This window comes from Pongo pygmaeus, chromosome 13, assembly GCF_028885625.2.
Source record: "Pongo pygmaeus isolate AG05252 chromosome 13, NHGRI_mPonPyg2-v2.0_pri, whole genome shotgun sequence".
NCBI classification, from domain to species: Eukaryota; Metazoa; Chordata; class Mammalia; order Primates; family Hominidae; genus Pongo; species Pongo pygmaeus.
This window is the reverse complement of record NC_072386.2, coordinates 122,557,931-122,580,241: the sequence shown is the minus strand read 5'-3', so window position 1 is coordinate 122,580,241 and position 22,311 is coordinate 122,557,931. Positions and strand designations below refer to the sequence as shown.

Sequence of the window (22,311 nt, the reverse complement as noted above, 5' to 3'; positions counted from 1 at the left end):
TGTAAAATGTATGAAACACAGATTTGGTGAAGCATAGATTTAGAAAGACAGTGCTGTATTTTTATCCTACCTCCCTTGAAAATAACCTGCCAGGCACTCTTTGTATTTGTTTAAAATTACAAACACACTCTGAAGCAGAAGTGTTTAAAATTTGATATTAGTCTAGTTGGAGAGATTTAGGAGCATCCGCCAATTCCTTCCTTCCAGTCTATGTAACACATTTCAAGTAGTAAAAATTGATGAATTCTAAGGGATGGGAATTTTATCTCACTGGTGAGTGGTGTATCATGTGTATTTGTGCAGAAGCCTTTCTGAGATTCCTTTACCATTCATTGCTCCTTTCACCTATTATTAACTAAGTGGACTTAACCTCTGATATTGACCTGTACCAGATTAAAGAACCACAACTGGGAGAGGTGTTAGTGCCTTCTGATTACAACTAAAGGCAGATAACATTGAAGTCCCTTTTTTTCAGGGACAAGTAAGAATTAAATTAGTGAGTCCTCTCTCTTACTAACTAAAATATCTTCCATTTGCTGTCAAATGAAGGAAACATATTGGAAAATAATGTACAGAATTAAGCTTAATCCTTTATCAGTAAAGCCTTCAACTAATCATCATCACACAGAATGAGTTTGGGATCTTGTTTAAAAAAAAAAAAAAGCCCATTTCTGTATCCCTGAGCTTGTGGGAGATGGTGGTAGAAAGCACGAAGCATGCGTGGTGTAGCCTCCATCCCAGGGCGGTGACTGGCGTGCCTATTTCATTGTGTTCATCTCAGTGGCCAGCAGGTAGGCCTCCCTGTGCCACTGCCAGGCCCTGCACTACATGCAGAGGTGGGACCACGTTGTCCTTTGCAGATTCAGAGGCCTGGCACAGTTTATGGGGTGACGTTAAGTATTTCAAACCTAAATCACCAGAAGAGAAGGATTCGGTGGCAACATTTCTAAACTCCGCTTTTTAGGATTTGCTGTTCCTCAAGATTCTATTTTCCTCCTGTCCACCCACTTATATATGGGGTGTCATGATTGATGTTGCTTGTAGTGTTTCCCAGAAAGACGCTGTTTGGGAGCACTGCGGCAGACATCTTCCACCTGCCCTGCCTGTTTGCACCCAGCCAAGTCGACCGGCCAGGGTGGGGTTCGTTCCCAGCATCATCCAGAAAGGCTCAGCCTGCAGCAGTGGCATGAAGTGCATTGGGGAGCAGCGTGACATGCTGGAGGGCGCTCCTTGGTCATCAAGAAGAGGAGATTGCTCAGGCTGAAGATAGTACCCAGATGTCCTGACAGTGGTGGGAGGTGCCACAGCTGTGCCCACCTCTGAGATGGGAGTTCTGGGCCACCAGCAGCATCTCACATGGCATTAATGGAGGAATTCTCCTCCTGCTCTAGCTGAGGTAGAACCCCAGAGCTCCCTCTCCTAGCCTTCATTATGTGGTTGCAGTCACTGTGTTAGGTCTGTTTTCTTGCCCACAAGAAGCAGCTGTGGCCAGCCCAGAATGAGGGAAAGCAGAACTGGGAAAGCAGGAAGCCACGCCCCCGCCCCCCTCCCCACCCCGAGCTCTCTCCTTCAGTGTGACAGGGGAGGGGGATTGCCTTGCAGAGCCAAACCAGGCTAACACTCACCTTTTTCTTTCTGGCAAACAATGTCAGGAGGTAGGAGAATGGAAGCATGCCCCTGTCACATTCTCTCAGGCCCATGCCTGACCCGCTGGCTTACAGACTGAGCACCTGAGCTTCTGTAGCAAATCCCACCACAGGAAGCAAAATTCTGCTTTCCTTTTGTCTGCAGACGTTCACACCATCAGCAAGCCCTTTTCACTCTTCCTCATTAGACCCCTTACCCAAGTGTGGAAGTAGCAGAGGGCTGGGGACAGCTTGCTATGGGGTCTATGGCTGCTAACAGGTTCCCATCATTTACTGTGGTCCCTGGAGGCTCCTTGCACTTGGTCCTAGGTGAAGAAGCTTTTTATAGCCAGCAAGTCTCCAGCAGAGTAGATTCAGAGAATGGGACTTAGAAATGGGCGGGGTTGGGGGGGCGGTGACCATCTGAAAGGGCAGAATCACAAAGAGCCAGGAAGGGTTTCAAGCGTGTTCATATTTTTCTGACATTTAAACTCTGCAGGGGCAGCCACTGTTTTGTTCTTTAACCCCCTCGTTTCAAAACTGTGTGCATTTTCATCCAGCAATTTACGGAGAGTGAGAGCAGACCGACAGCTACTCACTGCATTGCCTTGCTAGGGTGGCTGGAGAGAGAGGTGGAGTGTGTGTACCGCCCAGGTAGGCAGGGGACATCAAGAGAGAGGCCCAGAGGGACCCGCACACACTTTGCAGCTTTCTCGTCAGAGGTAAGGGACAGCATGAAAGTAGCCCGCAGATGTCCAGCTCTCCATCCACAGTCATTGCAGAGGGATGAGTAACCCTTTCAGTTGTGAACTTTTAGCTGTGAGCAAATGGATTGTCCATGGTGGGTCATGTTCTGGGCAGGGTGCTGCTTGCTTCTTCATTCCTTTGTTCATTTATTAGTTGATTATTTTTATTTTTACTTTTTTTATTTTTTATTTTTTAATTTTTTTGTAATGGAATCTCGCTCTGTTGCCCAGGCTGGAGTGCAGTGGTGTAATCTCAGCTCATTGCAACCTCCACTTCCCAGGTTCAAGCAATTCTCCTGCCTCAGCCCCTAAGTAGTTGGGAGTACAGGCATGCACTACCATGCCCAGCTAATTTTTGTATTTTTGTAGAGACGGGGTTTCACCATGTTGGCCAGGCTGGTCTTGAACTCCTGACCTCAGGTAATCCACCTGCCTCGGCCTCCCAAAGTGTTGGGATTACAGGCGTGAGCCACCGCGCCCGGCCTGTTCATTCTTTTTAATATGCAAGACTGGCCCCTAACTGAGGCAGACTTGATCAAGGTCTGTTTACTCGGTGGCCACCAGGTGTTTTTCAGTAAAAGAGATTGAGCCAGCCCTGGAAGACTCAGTTCTCTGAAAAGTGGGTGGACATCTGATATTGCGTTGGTGGGTACATGGAGTACCTAGCGTAAATTGACTACCAACCCCAATAGTATTCAAAAATCCTAACCTATCGCTCATTCCAACTCCTAGGGAAGGAAACTGTTTCAACATAGGATCATTCCCCAGGGATTGGAACCGTCACCCTCCTCTGAGTCAGGTTGTGCTGCACACCTTACTCGGGTGTGTGGTGCCGCTGCAGCGTTTCACACCACTAAAGAGGCCCCATAAACAGTCATTACGTTATTTTATTTATTTATTTGAGACGGGGTCCCACTCTGTTGCCCAGACTGGAGTGCAGTGGTGTGGTCTCAGCTCACTGCAACTTCCATCTCCCAAGTTCAAGCAATTCTCCTGCCTCAGCCTCTCAAGTAGCTGAGATTATAGATGTGCACCACCACACCCAGCTAATTTTTTTTTTTTTTTTTTTTTGTATTTTTAGTAGAGACAGGTTTTCACCATGTTGGCCAGGCTGGTCTTGAACTCCTGACCTCAAATGATCCACCTGTCTCGGCCTCCCAAAGTGCTGGGATTACAGACGTTAGCCACTGTGCCCAGCCACGTTATTTTCAATTTCTAACATTTCCTCCTACCAGCCTCCTCTACATTTCCTTCCCAAAGCCTCTTCAAATGCCACAGATGAAGGCCTGGAAGAGACCATGGTTGTGACGAAAGTTCTAAGACCTCAGGCCAGATCTCAGTCCTGTTCCCTGTTCGGTGCCCTGCACAGGTGAGACCCCCACACTCAGAGGGACTCCACAGCCAGGAGCAGCCTCCCGGAGTTGTTGAAGGCCCTTCTGTCTTTTACAGATCTCAGCCCTCTGACCATCTCCCCGCCTCTTAAATGGTGATTAACTTTTTCCAACAGGGAGAACTTATGTTGTAAGGACAGAATGTGGTGTCATTTTCATCTGTTTCTGTGCGTTCTGTTCCTGCCTCACAAGTGTGTCCCAAACAGCTAGAACTGAGGGGACAGCTTTCATCCTTGCGAAGGGAAATGGGCCGCTTCATGTAGCAAGACAAAGTCCTTCCGTGACTCCGATGAGTGGTGTGTGTGCCCAAGAGATTTGTGCATGAGCCCGCTAGTGGGCTGGCGACAGGCTTCAGGGAAGGAGCGGCAGCAGACGGTCCCAGGGCATCCCCAAGGGCAGCCCTTCCCTCAGCTGACAGCTGGACTGTATTGACCAGGCCACCAAGCAGAAGCATCAGCGCGGGGCTCTGGGAGCTGAGAGCCGCAGGGAGGGTTATTAGGCTCAATCCGGCAGTCGAAAACTCTTTTACCGCCACCTTCTCTCTTAATGGTCTTGTTTGAATATTCATAAGCATCTAAACTAAACTCAGGACAGATTTGATCATTTGTTCTCCTCTTATGCTGCCCCAGTACCTTTCCTGCACAAGGCTCCCTCAGCCCCTGCTGAGTGTGGGCATGGCCCAGGAGCTCACATGAACCCAGTTTTATGGCTAAAATTGAACCAGGAAAGCCTGGGCCATCCTGTTGACTTTCTTAGGGCGCGCTGCGATGCCCTGGAAGTGGTCTGTGGCTTTCTGCCATTAGAGGAGTCACAGAGTAGTCGTCTGTCATCTCTATAGCTTATTTCTTCCTGAAGGGTTGTGCGGGCTGCAGTGTACTCAGGTCAAAATCTGACAACTGCTTCTGGGAAGACCGCCCACCTTCCCATTCCCCAGGTCTCTGTCCTCAGCCCATAGGGCTGTAAACTCCATGCATGGGCTGCCAGCATGGCAGGACGGCCCCCACCCATCCGCTCTCTAAGCCCAGGCTGACCTCCCACCATGTTCCCCACAGCGACCATCCCAGAGAGAGACCACATAGCACAGTGGCTAAGAGCCATTCGCTGTGTCATCAGGTCCCGGCTCCCGCACCTGTTTCCTGTGTGGATTCACTTACCTCAGTTTCATCATCTGTAAAAACAGAGAGGCGGCCAGGCGCATGGGTCACGCCTGTAATCCCAGCACTCTGGGAGGCCGAGGCAGAGGATCACGATCCTAGGAGTTTGAGACCAGCCTGGGCAACATGGCAAAACCCTGTCTCCCCCAAAATATAAAAATTAGCTGGGTGTGGTGGCATGTGCCTGTGGTCCCAGCTACTCGGGAGGCTGAGGTGGGAGGATGGTTTGGGTGTGGGAGGTTAAGGCTGCAGTGAGCCATGAGACTACCTGCCCCACAGACTTGGTATGAAGCTGAATTCATAGGTATGAAGTGTCAGGTGAATTTCTTGTCCACCACCTGGTCGACTTCTCTGAAGTGCCTGTCAATGGCGACACTCTCTTCTCCTGAGAAAGTTCTCCCTCCATCCCCTGTGGGCAGGCTTCCTCCCGCAGGCCTCTTCCTCAGTGACCACCCATTCCATCTGTGCTTCCCATATCTCCACAGTGGACACGGTGGCTCAGGGTGTAGGCTGGAGTCAGACAGACCTGGGTTTGCGCCCAGCTGTCATGTGTAAAGTCAACCCAAGACCCAGCTGCTATGACAGACCTACCCATTCCCACCAAAGCATTGTCCGCCTTCCCATGTGACCATGTTATCTGCCCTTCTGGTCACAAAGCGAGCTGAAGAGCCTGTAAGACACCACAGTTACAGCCGCGCAGCAGTGCCCTGTGGGCAACCCTGATATGCTGATGTAGGCAGGATCCTGGGTCCAGGACCTGGATCAGTCCCTAGGGTCCTGGGAGGGCCAGTGGCACAACCAGTGATCTCCAGAAGGCACCCGAGATTGAGATGTTGTGCCCCAATTTCCCGTTTCCCCACTGAGCAGGGGTGGCTGGGGCACCTGGCGCCTTGACGGCTGAGCTGCCTCTTGGCGGGGTCTCTCTCCCAGCTCTGCAGTCTGCATTCTTCTCCAGTCCTTGCCTCAAGTTTGATGGAGAAGTAGGTGGTATTGTCTCTGTTTTCCTGCGAGCCCAGATGTCTTTGGATGTTTCTCTGACTGCAGGGCTGTTCCTGCAGAAAATAATATCACTCCAAGTGGGTGCAGAACAATTCAGGTGTCTTTGGGCTTGGACTCTCCTGGCAGCCAGCGACAAAAACTGACGTTTTACCATCTGGAAAGCACTGAACTTTTTTTCTTTTCGTCTAAATGAAAAGCCTTAATTCCTTAATCCTGAGAAATGTCAAAGACCCAGTGTGTCTCCTCGCAGCCTCGCACAGGGCCTTCGGCAGACGTGGAAGGCAGTCAGGACCCTTGAGAATTCAGCTTGGAACCAGGGAGACCACCTGCACAGCACTGTTCTCTGTGTGGGAAGCCTCTGTGCCGCTCAACCAGACTTTGGAGCACTCAAGTAGCAGGAAGCAAAGCCAAACGTGTGCTAGGCACAGGTGCCCAGGCAGTTCCCACGATGCAGAGATCAGAATGGACTTTCATTGGGTGGATGTATTTTAATGTTACACAACGAGATTAGCCCAAGAGTTTAGGTCTCTACTAAGAGTTTTGCCAAGGACAGACCCACCAGGAAGGAGAGGGACAGTAGGAATCTCTTAGAAGGAGAAAACTCTTTGTGGGTCCTGTGGGCAAAGACATGAGGGAATAGAGAATGAGGGAAAGAACTGAGGGAAAGTTCCCTTGTGTCTATCCTGGGGCTTCCCTGTTTGCCCAGGCCCCACCTTCCAGGCAGTGTCCACCTCTGCTTCTCCACCCCATCCCTTCCCTCTCACTCTGCTCCCCTTTCCCCAGTGGCTGAAAATCAATACATACACTCCTGTCCACTTTCTCTCCCATTCACTCAGGCTCCTGCTAGGTGAGCCGCACCCAGTGCTGAGCCACAGTCCTCTCGGAGGCCCTGAGCTAGGCCCAGGGAGGATGGAGATATGGCAGGTGTGGCCTCAAGGAGAGCACAGCTTGGGGGACAGGGGCATCTGGTCATAGGTCTGGCAAGTGCCCGGCGGGTGTGTGCAGAGGATGCTGCTAAGACTACAGGCAAGGCTGGGATGGGGAAGACCCTGAATACAGGCAAGGCTGGGATGGGGAAGACCCTGAGCTGAGTCCTGAGGGGTAAAAAGGGCTTAGCCTGACAGGAACATTCCAGGCAGAGGGGCCACTTGAGCACAGACGTGCAGCCAGGAAAACGTGTTGGGGCGGGAGGCGGATTCCCCCAGGAGCCGACATTGCTGCCATGGAAGGTGGGGGCTGAAGGGAAATGCGGCTGAGACCCAGGTCCGCAAGGCCTCCTTTGCTCCACCAGGGCTTTCAGAAGGATCCCGTAGGTGGCTGTGGAGTGGCCAGCGGGGGCGCATCACCCCTAAAGGCTGTCTGCAGCCAGTCTGCACTCAAGGGTCCAGGGAGTTGGGGGCTTCCCTTTCAGGCGTCAGTGGCACCCTGGCTGGGACTTTAAAGAGGATGAGGTTGGAACCCCCAAACCAAACCACATCTCATATATAGAGGCCCTGGTATGTGCCAGAGATCTTACTAAGTACATCCACAGGCTCGCCCCCTCAGACACAGAGCTTGATCTCAAAAGTGTCAGCAGGGATTTCGGGCAAGATGGAGCAGCAATGTCTGCCTTCACCTCTCCAGTTCCAGCTCAGGCAGCCTTGCCTCTGGTCTCATCCCAGAGCAGCATGCCTGGCTCTGGTGGACAGTTATAAGCCCTTCAGAGCCCATGCAAATGGCTCCTTCATTAAGCAGAGGAGGAAATATTGATCCCATCCAAGTAATCCCAAGTCCCTGTGGGCTTCGATGTTTCCTCTCCAGGCTGCTAGGCCCGCTGAACCTGTGGCATACAAATCCGAGGTACAGATTAGAGATGAGAGCTGCATAATAAAAAATAAATCCCCTGCTTCCGCTCTACTGTACTTTCATCCCCATTTGAGAAGCTCGTCTCTGTGCACTCCCCATCGCCCCCTAACATCACTGTCAGGGGTGACTTCATAGCATTCCAGTTTTGAAATAATGATGGCTCCTCTTTTAATGGAATGAGTACTTCTGGGACTGTTGTAAATATTCTTCATCAAACCAGCACACATCCTCAGAGCAACACTGCTGGCAGGGATTGCTGTCTCTTTAAACATTTAACACACTTGGTTCATGTCTTTGCCCACAGGACCCACAAAGAATTTTCTCCTTCCAAGAGATTCCTACTGTCCCTCTCCTTCCTGGTGGGTCTGTCCTTGGCAAAACTCTTAGTAGAGACCCAAACTCTTGGGCTAATCTCATTGTGTAACATTAAAATACATCCACCCAATGAAAGTCATCCTGATCTCTGCATCGTGGGAACTGCCTGGGCACCTGTGCCTAGCACACGTTTGGCTTTGCTTCCTGCTACTTGAGTGCTCCAAAGTCTGGTTGAGTGGCACAGAGGATTCCCACACAGAGAACAGTGCTGTGCAGGTGGTCTCCCTGGTTCCAAGCTGAATTCTCAAGCTCTTTGAACTGGCCTAGAATCTGAGGCCCACCTGAGGGTGCTGTCGCATCAGGGCAGCAGGTGGGTTCCTGGATTGGGGCGGGAACTTCAGGGCACAGTGTGCACATGCTGCCAGGAGATAACTAGGGCAGCTCAGGCTCTGCAGCAGCATCTGCTGAAAACCTAGACCTAGAGGGGCCTGCAGAATCACCCAGCCCCACCCCAGCCTCACCACGCTCTTCTACCTGGGGCCAGCAGGGAAGAGGCCCCCCAGGCCATTCGTCACTAAGCTAGGGTCAAACCCCGGTCTCCTGACGGTTCCCCTCTGTCTGCCTTTTTGTCACTTTCACCCAGATCTAAGAGAATCTTCTCTTCATAGTATGTAGAAGCCGATATTGACTGGAGGGAAGCCACAGTCTGGGTCCCTACCAGGCTTCTCTTTTAAATAAGCAACTTCTAAACACTTGAGTACTTAACTTTCCCTATTTACTAATCTTGTGGGGAAGTACTCCGAATAGTGAGAGGCGCCCGCTCTCCTAGCTTGGCCTCGGGGGCTGTGTGCGGGCAGATAATGCCCTCAGCAGGTGCGTTAGGAAGAGCATCTCTGTTCAAGCTCAGCTCTCCCTGGCGCTGCTCGGCCACAGTCCTGTCCCCTGGTGGTGGGAAGCAGGCAGTGGCCCGCAGTGGCCCTTGCACCTGCACCCAGAATCATCTCAGGGAGCCTGTGAACTCCTGGGTCCTGGTCCCCAGCCTGGTCCACCAGCCAGGAGCTGGAAGGCGGTTCCTAGCAGTCAGCCTCCAGCGTCTGTTCCTCACCTGCACGCTGCGCCGCCAGCCTCCACTCCGGCCCGGGAGCATGCCCCCTGGGGCCAGATGATGCCCATGACCTTTGGGCACTTGGGAGCCCCTGAGGACAATCCCTGGATCACCAAGAAATACAAGGGCCCCTGTTTTAGAACCCCTGGCAGGAACTGTAAGTTTCCATTTAAATCAAATCAAATACCCCAAGTTGAAAGTATTCAGAAAACTCGGAGGAAAAAAGATAGGAAAGAGGTGCAAGGTTAGCCCATAACCCCAGCACTTTGGGAGGCGGGAGGATCATTTGAGCCCAGGAGTTCAAGACCAGCTTGGACAACATGGCAAGACCTCGTCTTTACTAAAAATTAAAAAATTAGCCCGGCATGGGGGGGTGTGTCTGTAGTCCCAGCTATTTGAGAGACTGAGGCAGGAGGATCACTTGAGCCCAGGAGTTCGAGGCTGTGGTGCGCTGTGATCAGACCACCGCACTCCAGCATGGGTGACAAGTACAAGGTCACCCCTGAAACAGAGGACAAGGGTCTTGCAGTGGATGGCGCTGTTGTTCCCATGCCAGGCTGGCGACTGGCATTGTCATCTTCTTAACTTTCCCCCTTCAGGGAGCCCAACAGACCCTTGCTTTTTAAAGAGAAAACTGCTGAGGAACAATAGTGTATTAAGAGGGTTTTTCTCCCCAGTCCTTTCTGTGTCATCACAGTGTCGTTTATTCTTCCCTTACTGCTACAGAACAAACCTCTATCTGGTCAACATAAAACCTGGGCTCTGGGGGTTAAGCTTAAGTGAGAAATCATCTTGCTGGGCCTAAACCTGTTATCTTTGCCCCCACAGCGGGAGAGGGCCTGAGTAGGAAAAAGCGTGTGGGTGCTGCATACCGAACGTGGGATGTACGGTAGGGTAAGCACCGAATCCGGGGTGCATAGCAGGACGCACATCTGGATCCAGGGTTCACAGTAGGATGCACACCTGGATCCAGGGCTCACAGTGGGATGCACACCTGGATCCAGGGCTCACAGTGGGATGCACACCTGGATCCAGGGCTCACAGTGGGATGCACACCTGGATCCAGGGGTCACAGTGGGATGCACACCTGGATCCAGGGCTCACAGTGGGATGCACACCTGGATCCAGGGCTCACAGTAGGATGCACACCTGGATCCAGGGCTCACAGTGGGATGCACACCTGGATCCAGGGCTCACAGTAGGATGCACACCTGGATCCAGGGCTCACAGTAGGATGCACACCTGGATCCAGGGCTCACAGTAGGATGCACACCTGGATCCAGGGCTCACAGTGGGATGCACACCTGGATCCAGGGCTCACAGTGGGATGCACACCTGGATCCAGGGCTCACAGTGGGATGCACACCTGGATCCAGGGCTCACAGTAGGATGCACACCTGGATCCAGGACTCACAGTGGGATGCACACCTGGATCCAGGGTTCACAGTAGGATGCACACCTGGATCCAGGGCTCACAGTGGGATGCACACCTGGATCCAGGGCTCACAGTGGGATGCACACCTGGATCCAGGGCTCACAGTGGGATGCACACCTGGATCCAGGGCTCACAGTGGGATGCACACTGAATTCCGGGCACACAGTAGGATGCACACTGAATCTGGGGTCCACAGTAGGGCCATCCCACTCTCCCCGCCCTGCCCCTTTTCTCACACTACACTTTTTCATTCCCTCGATATGTGTGTGTGCACGCCCACCTGATGCAGCCGCCTTGTATTTGCCCGATTTCCCCTTCTTTGTCCACGGCAGGGAGACTCATTCAATCTGGAGGTCTTCTTGAGGGCCCACCGGTGTCTCTGTCAGACTGTTTGGAGGGTTGGGGCTGGCACATAGCAGGGAGCCAGACAGGTTGAAGCTTCTGGCTGAGAGGTGGAAGGAACATTGTATAAGTGACAGGAACTGGGGTGTAAGTGAGGAGACTTGTTATGCAATCCCAGCTCCACCCTCAAAGTGCTGAGGTCCAGTCCCTTCTGGGGAGGAGAGGGCCTGGAAATGGCACTTTCCTTCATCCCCCCACAACCTCTGTCCACCCCAAGAGGCCTGGAGTGGGGGGCCCATGAGGCTTGGGGCAGAGAGTCTGGGCACTCAAGCTGGGGTTCAGAAGGTCGGAACAAACTCCTGCTCTGCCACCTAGCAGCTCCTTGGCTTGGGCAAGTCACTTAACCTCCCTGTGACTTAGCCCCCTGACTTAGAAGTGCCAAACGTGAGAGTACCTCTGTCGAAAGGTTGTCGTGGGGATTCAGTGGGCTAAAACCGTGAGGGGACACATTTGTCGGGTGCTTGCCATGCGTTGGACACTTGAGGTCTGTATGTCAGTGCACTGTCCCTGCATTGGCCCATTTAATCCTCACCCAAGGTTACACAGCTCACAAGGGACAGATCCAGAGGCTGGGCTCCTGTTGGAGGAGCCACACACCCTGGGCTGTGCAGTGTAGACCAGCTCTTGCACAGGGTTAGTGCTCAGTAAATGGCGATGTGGGTTGTTGCTGTTATTGCAGGCAGTGCCGCTCTGGGTTTAGCTAAAATAACTCATGATCTCCGAAGCACCCTCCAGCTCTGATTGTAGGAGGGGGGCTGTCAGGAGCTCCGTGCACACAATATGGCAGAGGAGCTTTGGGAGACTGTTTTGACTGTCATCTCCCTTTCCAGCACGTTGACTGGCAGCTGTTTCAAGGTCTCTTGAAAGAGTCCCTCCTCCCTCCCTGAGCTCCATTCTCTCCTGGGTTTGGATATGCTGAGAGAGGATAGGGAAAACTGAAAGTAACATTGATCAAGTGGACTGGATCTGTTGGTAGGCAGTGGAGATGTCACCTTCTCAAAGTAAATCACTGCAGGTCACCGTTGAGACAGGGGACACACCCCAAACGAGGCATCTGAGGCTTCTCTGCCTTGGAGTGAACCAGGCGCCTCCCAGTGAAGCCCCTCCCTGCATCGCCCTCTGCCCCTCTTTGTGAGGCCTGTCTCCCCATCCCCACATTCCTCTTGCTTCGGGGACCCCTGTCTCACTGGCTTATTGCTACCCTCCTGCCTTCTCCTCCCTCCCTTTCCCTGGGCTCGCATCCCTTTGATCTTTTTACAAGCCTTTTTTCAAACCGGCACTCACTGGTGGGCGAATCGCCTCCCTCTCCTTGGGAGCATTAGTGCCCTTCCTGGCGTCCACCAAGAGGGAGGGCGGCTTTTATCTCCCAGCGGAGTCTCATTAGCTTTGCCGCACAATGGGACCGAACCTCGGCTGCCACAGAGTGGATTTAAATTAGTTAATAGCAGATTTTTTTTTGCCCCAGGCCTGTTTTTTCCACATCTTGGATGCTGAGCAAAAAAACAACTTTGTTGTTGAAAAATGTAAAACAAAAAAATATTGAAGGTGGAATGCTTTGACAAGAAGGAAGATCTTTGTAGGTGAAGTTCTCCTGTGTTCCACAACCATTCACAGGAATTCGAAAACCAGCAGTGGAGGACTTGGGGAGGACAGGAGGGAAAACATGGCAAGTTAATCAGCTTTGTTTCCTTTATTAAAATATTTCTGTAATTGGTGGTGGGAAATGGAAGAAATCAAGTGATTGCATCAGCGCTGGAAAAAGCTGCCAGCACTTGGCAGTGGAAGAGAATATATGCTTTATACTGGACTTTTTGAAAAAGAGGCTGAGTTTGGCCAGATTGCCAACCAGCAATGGAAAAACTAATTAGGTGCCTTGCCTGTGAGCCAGACGCCCGGCAGGGCTGTGGCGCATGGCTCCCGCCGCCTCTGAAGAGGACACTTTCTAGTGAATTCAGTTCGTGCTACCCTTGAGCAGCCTGTGCTACAGCAGGCACATTTGTGAATCTCCAACCTGTGCCTGGCGTCGGAACTCTAGCTTCCCAAAGACTTACCCGCCCTGGGAGATGATGGGCAGCTGCTGGCCACAGCCCTGGGCCTGCACCTTTATCTGCAAACGGGGAGAACGGGGATGGGAGTCAGTGGGTAGGAGGTGGGCAGAGGCCTGGGCCTCCCAGTGTTTGGGCTCCCACACTGCTGCCGTCACCCACTATGTGCATCTTCCCAACTTCTGGACATCCTCACTCCTCCTCTATCCAATGTAAATCAGAATAGTGGGCAGGCACAGTGGCGCACGCCTGTAATCCCAGCACTTTGTCAGGCTGAGGCAGAAGAATCACTTGAGCCAGGAGTTGGAAACCAGCCTGGGCAATATAGTGAGACCCTGATTCTACAAAAATAGAAAGTTAGCTGGGCGGGGTGGCATGAGCCTACAGTCCCAGCGACTCAAGAGGCTGAGGTGGGAGGATTGCTTGAGCCCAGGAGGTCAAGGCTGCACTGAGCTAAGATCGGGCCACTGCCCTCCAGCCTAGGCAACAGAGCAATACCCTGTCTCAAAAGAAAAAAAGAAAAAGAAAAGCACCTATCTCCAAGTTACTGTGGGAATTACATGAGAGGGGCACATAGGACTTGGCACATAATAAGCTCTTATTAATAATAGCTACTATAAGTTAATAAAATATCCGATGGATCTTTTAAAAAAAGCACTTTTCAGAAATAAGGAAAAACCCCCACTCTACAAGCACCCGTTGTGAAAACCTTCCACCCTGGCACCCCACAGTGCCCATTGTGAAACTGGTACCATTCATTTTGATTCATGAGAAGACAGACTGTCCTTCTGATTTGTATTTCTTTGTTTCATGGTCCAGAATCAAACGCCCAGCCCTCTGGGGGCCATTCTCCTGTAGTGCCTGGGATACGCCCCAGCCTTGCCACTCAAAGCCCAGTCCCTAACCAGCAGTGTGGGCACCCCTGGGAGTCAGCTGGCAGTGCCAATGCTCCACCCCTCCCCGAGCTCCTAGATGAGAATCTGACAAAAGACCCCCAGTGATTGTGTGTTCACCAGCCTCGCATTCTCATGCATTTTAGCATCCCTAGGAATAGCCTGGAGGGGCTGACTTAGTGTCTGGGCCCCACCGTGGAGATTCCGATGCTGTGGCTGGAGAGGGGCCCAAGAAGGCAGATTTCTAACCAACTCCTAGATGGTGCCAGCGTCGCCGGTCCCCAAACATTTCAAGCATTACCATTCTTAAGGGGAAAGTTCCTTGGCCACAGCTCGAACTTGTGCCACCACTGTAACGGGATTGGGAGACCTGGCCAACACGGTGGCCCATTTTCTAGATGTGCAGTGAATATCCAAGGAGGCAGATTGGTCTGGAGAGAGGAGGAGGATGCTGAGTGACAAACCTCCTGTAGTTCTGCACGACTCAAGCTCATTTCTTCCTCATATTACATATCCATCCTGAGTTTTGACGGGGCTGTGTCACTCAAGGACAAGTGACCGCTGGTAACTTCTACCACAGAGGGCCAGTCCAAGATGCCCCAGCACCTTAGAGGTAGACCAGAGCGCAGGTCCTCAGCTCCTGTCCCGCAGTCCCCACTCCTTCCAGGCCCCTGGCTCCACCCACCTCATCTGAGCCACTCTCCCCGCAGTCAGAATGGGGGTCCTTCTCACCGTCTGCACGCGTGTCCTGAGCACCTCCGCGTCAGGCACTAGACGGACGTGGGCTCAAGGTAGGGAAATTGACACGAAACAAACATGGCAAAAAATACCAAGTTCAGATATGAGAATTGAGATGGGAGAAGAGAGCCAGGCAAGGAGACAAGCCCCACTGGGGGAGCCTGGGGGGCTTCCCTCAACACGCAAAGGAGGGGAGGGAAAGGAGAGAGTCCCATGCCGAGGGGAGGACTCAGGGAGCACAGAGATGGGCATTTGAGGAGCTGAGGGACCCGAGGAAAGGAGGCAGACACCGGGTCCTGCAGGGTTTCACATGGAGTTCACAGTTTGCATTTCATCCTGAGTGCAGGGAAAGCCGTGAGAGCATTTTAGGGAGTGACATACTTGGGTTTCTAGTTGAACGATGGCAATCACTCATGTTTTCTGACCAGCACATGCTTCTGCCCACTACTTCATCCTCACCGTCATCCCCTGTGGTAGGCACTCTTTGTCATTATCCCCATTTTCCAGATGGGAAAACTGTAGCTAATAAAGATGAAGTGCCTCGCCCAAGTGCCGCTGCTGGAAGGGATGGAGCCCACGCTCTTTCCCTCTTTGCTGCAGAATGTTCCCTCTAAGCCGTGTTGAGGCAGGCAAGATGGGAAGAAGTAGAAGGATTTGAGATAGATAACTTGGAACCACGAGGTTGCTTGGGTATGAGGCAGGGGGAAGAGAGGCGACAGGGCAGGGCCCAGGTTTCTGGCTCGGGCCTCTGGGTCAAAGGCCATTCAGCAAAAACGCTGGAGGAGGTGCAGGTCTGGAAGACCACTTGAGATATTCCTGTAATTTGCACGACGCCTTGCCTGGAGAGAGCACCTTGCAGTTATCAAAACTGAGTTGTCTTGGAATGCTTGGAGAACTCAAGTTCTCTGATGAGTGGAGCAGGCTGGATCTAAGACCCTAGGGTGCTCAGGCAAACTGCACGTGTCACCGCTCCTCAGCTGCTGCGGCTGGTGGCCACGTGGCAGTGCCAAGGTCTCACACTCACAGAGATGAGGAGAAGCTGGGCCCCCTTTGATCTTCACAGTAGCCTATGTGACGGTCCCCAGATCCTCTGATGCTTCAAGAGGAGCTGGGCACCACGGTTAAGTGAAGTTTCCCAAATTTTAAGTGTTAGTCATTTGTGTTTAAAAATGTGAAAACGAAAGAAATAAAAGTGCAGCCAGACAAAGCCTCTCTGCCTGCACATGGCTGCTGAAAGGCTGAAATGGATAGAGGTGGTCTCACCCCAGGGGCTTCCCAGGGATGGACGTTCCTATCACGGGGAAGGTGTCACACACGGAGCTACGGAACAGCAGGGCCGGAGCAAACAAAGCCAGCCCAGCTGCCTTGGCTATTCCAACAGGGGCTACACTGGAGACATTTTAAAAATAAATGGGGTGAGGAGAAAGAATTCTCCAAAAACTTTGGTTCTTCTGTAATGGCAAGTATAATTGCAAAAAACATCTTGTCAGCCCATAAAATGACAATTTCATGGGTTTTCTTAGCAAGGGAGCTAGATGGGCAAGAACCAAGCGTTCAAGTTCAGAGACCGTTCGAGCCCAGTTTGCTTTCCTGTGTTTTGTAGCCATTAATTTCCCCCCACCAATTACCACCAGTCATTTTGCAGAGTTATCATTACTACTGTTTAAAAGAAAAAAAAGCATTGCTCATTTTAGAAAGCTGTCTGTCAAAAATGCTTAAAATAAAAGCAGTCTTGGCATTCGAAGGAATAAGTACCATTTATCTTGAAAGCCACTTGGGTAAGAATTTCTCAACAGTATTGGCTACAAGAACTGTTGATGTATTTGCAAAAAAGTGCAGGTGTTTATGGTACATGGCCTTTGGTGGGTGGGCGTTTTTAAGTTTACTTCTTTATTCAACAACTATGTATTGGGCACCTGCTGTATGCAGGGTAATATCCTAGGCCTTGGGGATGCAGTATGGGGCAGGCCGTGAAAGTCCAGTGGGAAATAGGGCAAGTCCAGGGCCCAGGCAGAGCAGAAGAGGAGACTGGGCAGGCGGGGCTGGTGGCATTGCCAGAGAGTGAGTGCTTCCCACGTCTGGCCTCACTCTGTGCTCTCACAAGCCTTACTCAGTATGTAGTACAATCTCCATTTTATGGAAGGGGAAACTGAGGCTTAGAGAGGCCCCATAAGAGGCCAGGGGGCCAGGCCCTGGCTTGTCTGGCTGCAGAGCCGGTGTCCTTACGCTTTGTGGGGCAGCCTCTCCAGCTGCAGGTGTGGACACACATCACCGTGCAGGGCGGGGACCCTGGTGTCCACCTGCCCAGCTTGCTCTACGCCTGCATGGGTTCAGCCGCATACACAGTGTTCATTGGGGGCTAGAAAATGGACACGTCTAACACAAACTAGACCTGTGTTCATTCTTCTTCTCAAAGCTAAGGATTTTCTCTGGAGTTTTTTGGGTTTTTTGTTTTAGGTGTGGTTTTTTCATTTTGTTTTGTTTGAGACAGGGTCTCTGTCGCCCAGGCTGGAGTGCAATGGCACAGTCACAGCTCACTCTAGCCTCAACTTCCCAGGCTCGGATGATCCTCCCACCTCAGCCTCCTGAGTAGCTGGAACTATAGGTGTGTGGCATCACAGCCAGCTAATTTTTTGTATTTTCTATAGAGGCAGGGTCTTGCTCTATTGCCCAGGCTGGTCTTGAACTCCTGGGCTCAAGTGATCCCAACTCAGCCTCCCAAAGGTCTGGGATTACAGGCATGAGGCACCGCACCTGGCCTGTTTTGTTTTTAATGATGACATGTGAGATGTCAAGAATCCCTAATGAGGACAATCATGTAAACCATTACTTTGAACATAACTATCAAATTAGGTATAATCTACTCATTTGCTGATTGATGGCGGGCATTAACAATTCACAGTGTCATCCAGTTTCAGAACCACCAGGGTTCTCAGGCCAGCCCCTTTGCTTCTCGGAAGGAGCATGGAGACACAGAGAGGATAAGGAGCTGGATCAAGGTCAGGGGGTGGTGCTGGAGCTTAAACCCTGTGCTCTGTCCATCTGGTCACCTGATGCCTTCACTGGACTTCAAGCAGCCTTGCCCTTGGCCTTGGTGATAAACTTCTCCTGAGGAGTCAGGAGACAATAGGCACAGACCCCTAAGGTGCTGACCCTAGGCCACAGCCTTCAGAGAGCTGGTGAGGGGACCACACCAGGCGCGCCGGGCTCCTGCGAAGGGCCATCCTAGCAACAGTGAGGCCCAACAGAACAGCCTCAGAAACTGCCAGGCTCCCCATCATAAATCCTGTGTGGCTACAAATGGTGACAGAATGAGAATTCAAGGAAACGGAAAGAGACCAATTGCCCTGTTGGGAAAACCGTTGCAGGAGGAAGAGGAAGTGTGCGTACCGGGCGGAAATGCTCCTTGGCGTATGTGCTGTGTGTGCCGCGCTTCACTGAGCAGGGAGGCTTGGGATCCCCTCTGGGATCTGCCTCCACTGGCCTCTGACCGCTCCCTCTGCCAGTGCTCCAGCCTGGCCAGGCTTTCAGTTGCTGGAATCATCCACACGCCCCCTGCCTCCAGGCCTGCATCCCTTCTGCCGACAGCATGCCTCTTCTCCCCCTCTGGGTCCCCAACTCTGCTAACTAATTTTTCTACAGAGATTTTATTTTAGGTGCCCTTTCCTCCATGAGATACTCAGATCTGTTTTCACACAGAAGGCGTGCATTTGTCCTGCTTGTTTTCTCTATGCCGGCTTGGAGTGGCCGCTAACTCGTCTTTGTCCTTTGCTCTCAGGTGACAGACCACGCCACCACTGCCCTGCTCCACTATCAGCTGCCCCAGATGCCGGATGTCGTGGTCCGATCCTTCATGGTAAGTGGCTTCAAGAGTCAGGTCTCCTGTTTAAACCTCGGCTCCCTTCAAGTGAGAACAGGGAGCTTGAAGGGCAGCCGTTGCATCTTCAGACTTTGAGGGCCTCCCAGTGGGAGATGGGGCTGCCAGTTTAAAACTGCTACTTTCTTTAAACTGGGAAGGGATCTGGGAGAAACCACTTCCAGCTTCATTCACTGGTGCTTTCTCTACTTGCTGAAAAAGCGGTGGTTTCAGAAATGATCTTCCAAAATAGTTCCCAGCATTGACTTAGTCCACACATATTTCATTGAGCTCATAATCTGGGCCAGGCCCTGTGGTTGGCACAGAGCATGTAGCAGTGAATTAACAAATCGTGCAGTTCCCCAAGACGTTTCCTCCTTCGATTTTCAGAGTTGGAGCTCGAGATGGGAGCAGCCCCAAAGCAGCCATTCCCGTGGGGTGCTGCAGCCGGCTCCTGCCAGTGCCTGTTCAGTATCTTGCGAGCTGGTTCTTCAACCACTACCAGTTTGAAATCAAACTTGGTGGGAGTGTTGACACCATGGAAATCAGCAAACGCTACATACAAGTCAGGACTTCCCCCGACCCCCAGGGCCAGTTTATCAGCATTTATCACACGGCCACCAGTTGGCCTAAGCAGGGCTAACACCATGTCCCCGCGTCCTTGACAGACGTAGCCGCCAGCTATTCCACTGTCATGCTCTCACGCCAGCATGCTCACACGGCCGCATGCTCTCATGCCAGCAGACCCCATCGTCCACCGCTGCTGGGACTCCCTGTTTTCTTCATGCTAGAAAGTCTGCCGGTTAGAGAACCGACTCCAAAGACTTACCTGTTAGCAAGGCCAAATCAGTGTGCATCCTATCACATGGCATCAACAGTGCCACTGCTCAGACAGCCTGGAGTTCATTCCTCGGAAGACACATCCCTGGTGCATTGATTGGCTTCATGATGCTGGCAGATTGGGCACAACACAGCCAGGTGCTCAGAGCTCCCAAGGAGTGGTCCTTCTGTGTGTCCAGGGAACAATTCCCCTGATCATCTTCAGCAAGAGCTCCAATTTCAGTTAGATACAAAGACTTGCTTTTGAGCCTAACACGTTGTAATGCCCCCTTTCCCTTTGGTAACTGACTTTGGGATTTAGGGAAGGTTTGAATCCCAGTGACTCCACTCAGGAGGCTGAAGCAGGGGATCGCTTGAGCCCCGGAGTCCGAGGTTACAGTGAGCTATGATCGATTGCACCGCTGCGCTCCAGCCTGGGTGTCAGAGCAAGATCTGGTCTCTTATAAAAAAAAAAAAAAAAAAAAGAACCCTTTACATCTGTCACAGCACTCAGCACTGTGCTTAGCCCACACCAGCTAATTAATACGAATCTGTTGATTGATTTATTTGAGGCACAGACATGAGTACTATTTGTGGCAGAGACAGAACTTCTTCTACTTAGGGAGAAATAAGTAGTTTAACTGAAGGACCTCTTGACCTCGTGTTTATTGCCAAAACCCCCAAACACCTGGCCTTTGGAAAGCGGGACAGTACTGATGGGCCATGCCCTGTCACCATGAAGGCAGCTGTGGTGAAGATGGAAGAATTCGTATCAATAAGCTCGGCCAACCTCTTCAAATAACAGTTTTCTCTTATCGACATAATTCAGGAGGACATTAAATGACAAGATTCACGTGCCCCTTTCACCGCGAGAACTTGCTTGCCTGCTCTTTTGGGTTTGGGTATTTTTTTCTTTGGTAGTGAATCTCCTTGGGTTTGAGAATTGAGTTACAGGAGGCTCATCCTTATGTATGACGCCCAAGAAAGCTCTGCACTCTGAACCACTCAAGTGTGAATTTGCTGCTTATGATGTTATTTGGTGGCACCAGGGCTGTCCCCACCCATCCCCCCAGTGTGTCAGGCCACACTGTGACAATGAGTGACAACCTCTGAAATCAGATTAGCTAGAAGCATGTTGATCTCTGTGGAGAACTCTGAAATTGTCCTCGGTTCCAAGGCTTCCTTGGCACACATGCACAGCCACCTCTTAGTAGTGGGCAAGGAGAAGAGGATGGATACTGACATTCAGAAGACACGGGACCCAGAAAGTGAAAGTGGGGTGCCGGCCCTCAGACCACTGGGCTGCTCTGTGGTTCACGGGGACTCCAGGGAGGCCTTCCTGCTTTTGAGAGTAGGGGTTTCTATTTTCAAAACTCCCTCGGTTGGGAGGGGCACGCGAGCATCACACGTGAACATCAATAGTCAGGTGACCTTGTGGGCTCTGCCTGCTGCTCCCTGTGAAATCACGGGGCATCTTCTGAGGCCAAAGCCAGCTTAAGTTGTCTGGGCCATTAGGCTTGATAGGAAGGAGGACTTTGGGAGCACCCGTATCCCATTCTTTCATTTCTCTCCTCGTTTCTCTTTTTAGACCTGGTTAAGAAGTTATATAAAGCTGTTCCAGGCCCCATGCCAGCGCTGCGGGAAGTTTCTGCAGGACGGCCTTCCCCCGACGTGGAGGGATTTCCGAACCCTCGAAGCCTTCCATGACACTTGCCGGCAGTAGCCCCCACGCTGGCCCCAGCCTCAGACCCCCCCTCCAAGCACCTTCCCAGGCACGCAGGAAGCCCACAGAAGGCTCAGCTGGTTCCTCACTGCCCAGATGTGTACAGCTGCTCCTCCCTTTCATAAAACAGCGCCATGTGTGCTGAGGCCACTCTTGAAGAGCAGACCCCCTCTGTGGCTGATGGGACTAATTATTCCCACTAGCCAGCGGACTGAAGGCAAAGAAGACTTTTCTAGAACCTGGTAGAAGGAAGCTGTGCAGCATGCTCCTCGTCCGTGTGTGTCGGCAGTGCTGGTGTCTCATCTCCGTGAGCTGTTACTGGAATGAGCCCTTGTGTTCATGGGTATCGTCACACGGGGTTCTTGTGTTTTGTGGGGCTTGGGGTTTGGTAACTTATTTTTATAAGTAATAAACCTTTTGTACCCTGGACAAGGCTTTGTCTCCTGTTTCTTACAGCACCTTATAAGAACTATACATTCAGTTCATGAACACGTAATGGACCTGGGCCTCTTGAAGAAACAGAAACCAGCATGTCCCATGTTCACAGGGTGGTTCTTTTTGAGCATGTACTGCCCTGCGTCCTGCTTGCAGGCGAGAGGGCAGTGCTGGCAGATCCTCTATTTCAGAGACGCTGTGATGGCTTGAAAAATGGATGATTCTTTTTGAGAAAAAGAACATGCAGAAGTTTCTTTTTACTAAACCAGTCACATGCACACCCCAGAGGGAAAGGAACCTGCCCGGGTTAGCCGGCCAGACGCGCGTGAGCAGGACTCGCAGGGGTGTCGGCTTGTGGGCCCCAGGTTTTGTCCTAAATATTACCATGACTCGATCCCAGCCCCATCTCCCGACTTTGTTCAGTGCCTCAGCACCAACTTTTAAAGCCATAGCCTGTTTCTGTGAAGATCGTTGACCCGGTGAAGGGCTTGAGGAGGGTGGTGGCATCACCCAGAGCCCGCCTGGCCAGGCCCATGCTACAACGGTGTTCTCTTTGCCGTGAACAAAGCATCAAGAGAGATGACGCCTTCTGAGATGTCCAAAAGAACCAGTGGGTCCTCCCTGGCTTCTGGTACCACCAGCCTTCCCCCCCACCTCTGGCCGAAAAGAGCCAGAGAATGGAGAGAGTTTCGTGCTGAGGGCTCTAGGACAGTGCCTGCCCACGTGGCGTCCCACCTGCAGCACTGCCGCTGTGGAAGCTTACTAGAAATACACATCCCCAGGTG

General features: G+C 51.8%; 1 protein-coding gene across 1 annotated transcript in view; it reads left to right on the top strand.

The window, feature by feature from the left end:
• MED27 (mediator complex subunit 27) overlaps positions 1-21,518 on the top strand; it is a 222,830-nt gene extending 201,312 nt beyond the window's left edge. The window contains exons 7-8 of the mRNA XM_054501481.2: positions 18,472-18,549; positions 20,957-21,518. Of these exons, the coding sequence (XP_054357456.1) occupies positions 18,472-18,549; positions 20,957-21,091 (213 nt within the window). The 3' untranslated portion in view covers positions 21,092-21,518. The remainder of the gene's footprint in view (positions 1-18,471; positions 18,550-20,956) is intronic.
• The last annotated feature ends 793 nt before the right edge of the window (positions 21,519-22,311 follow it).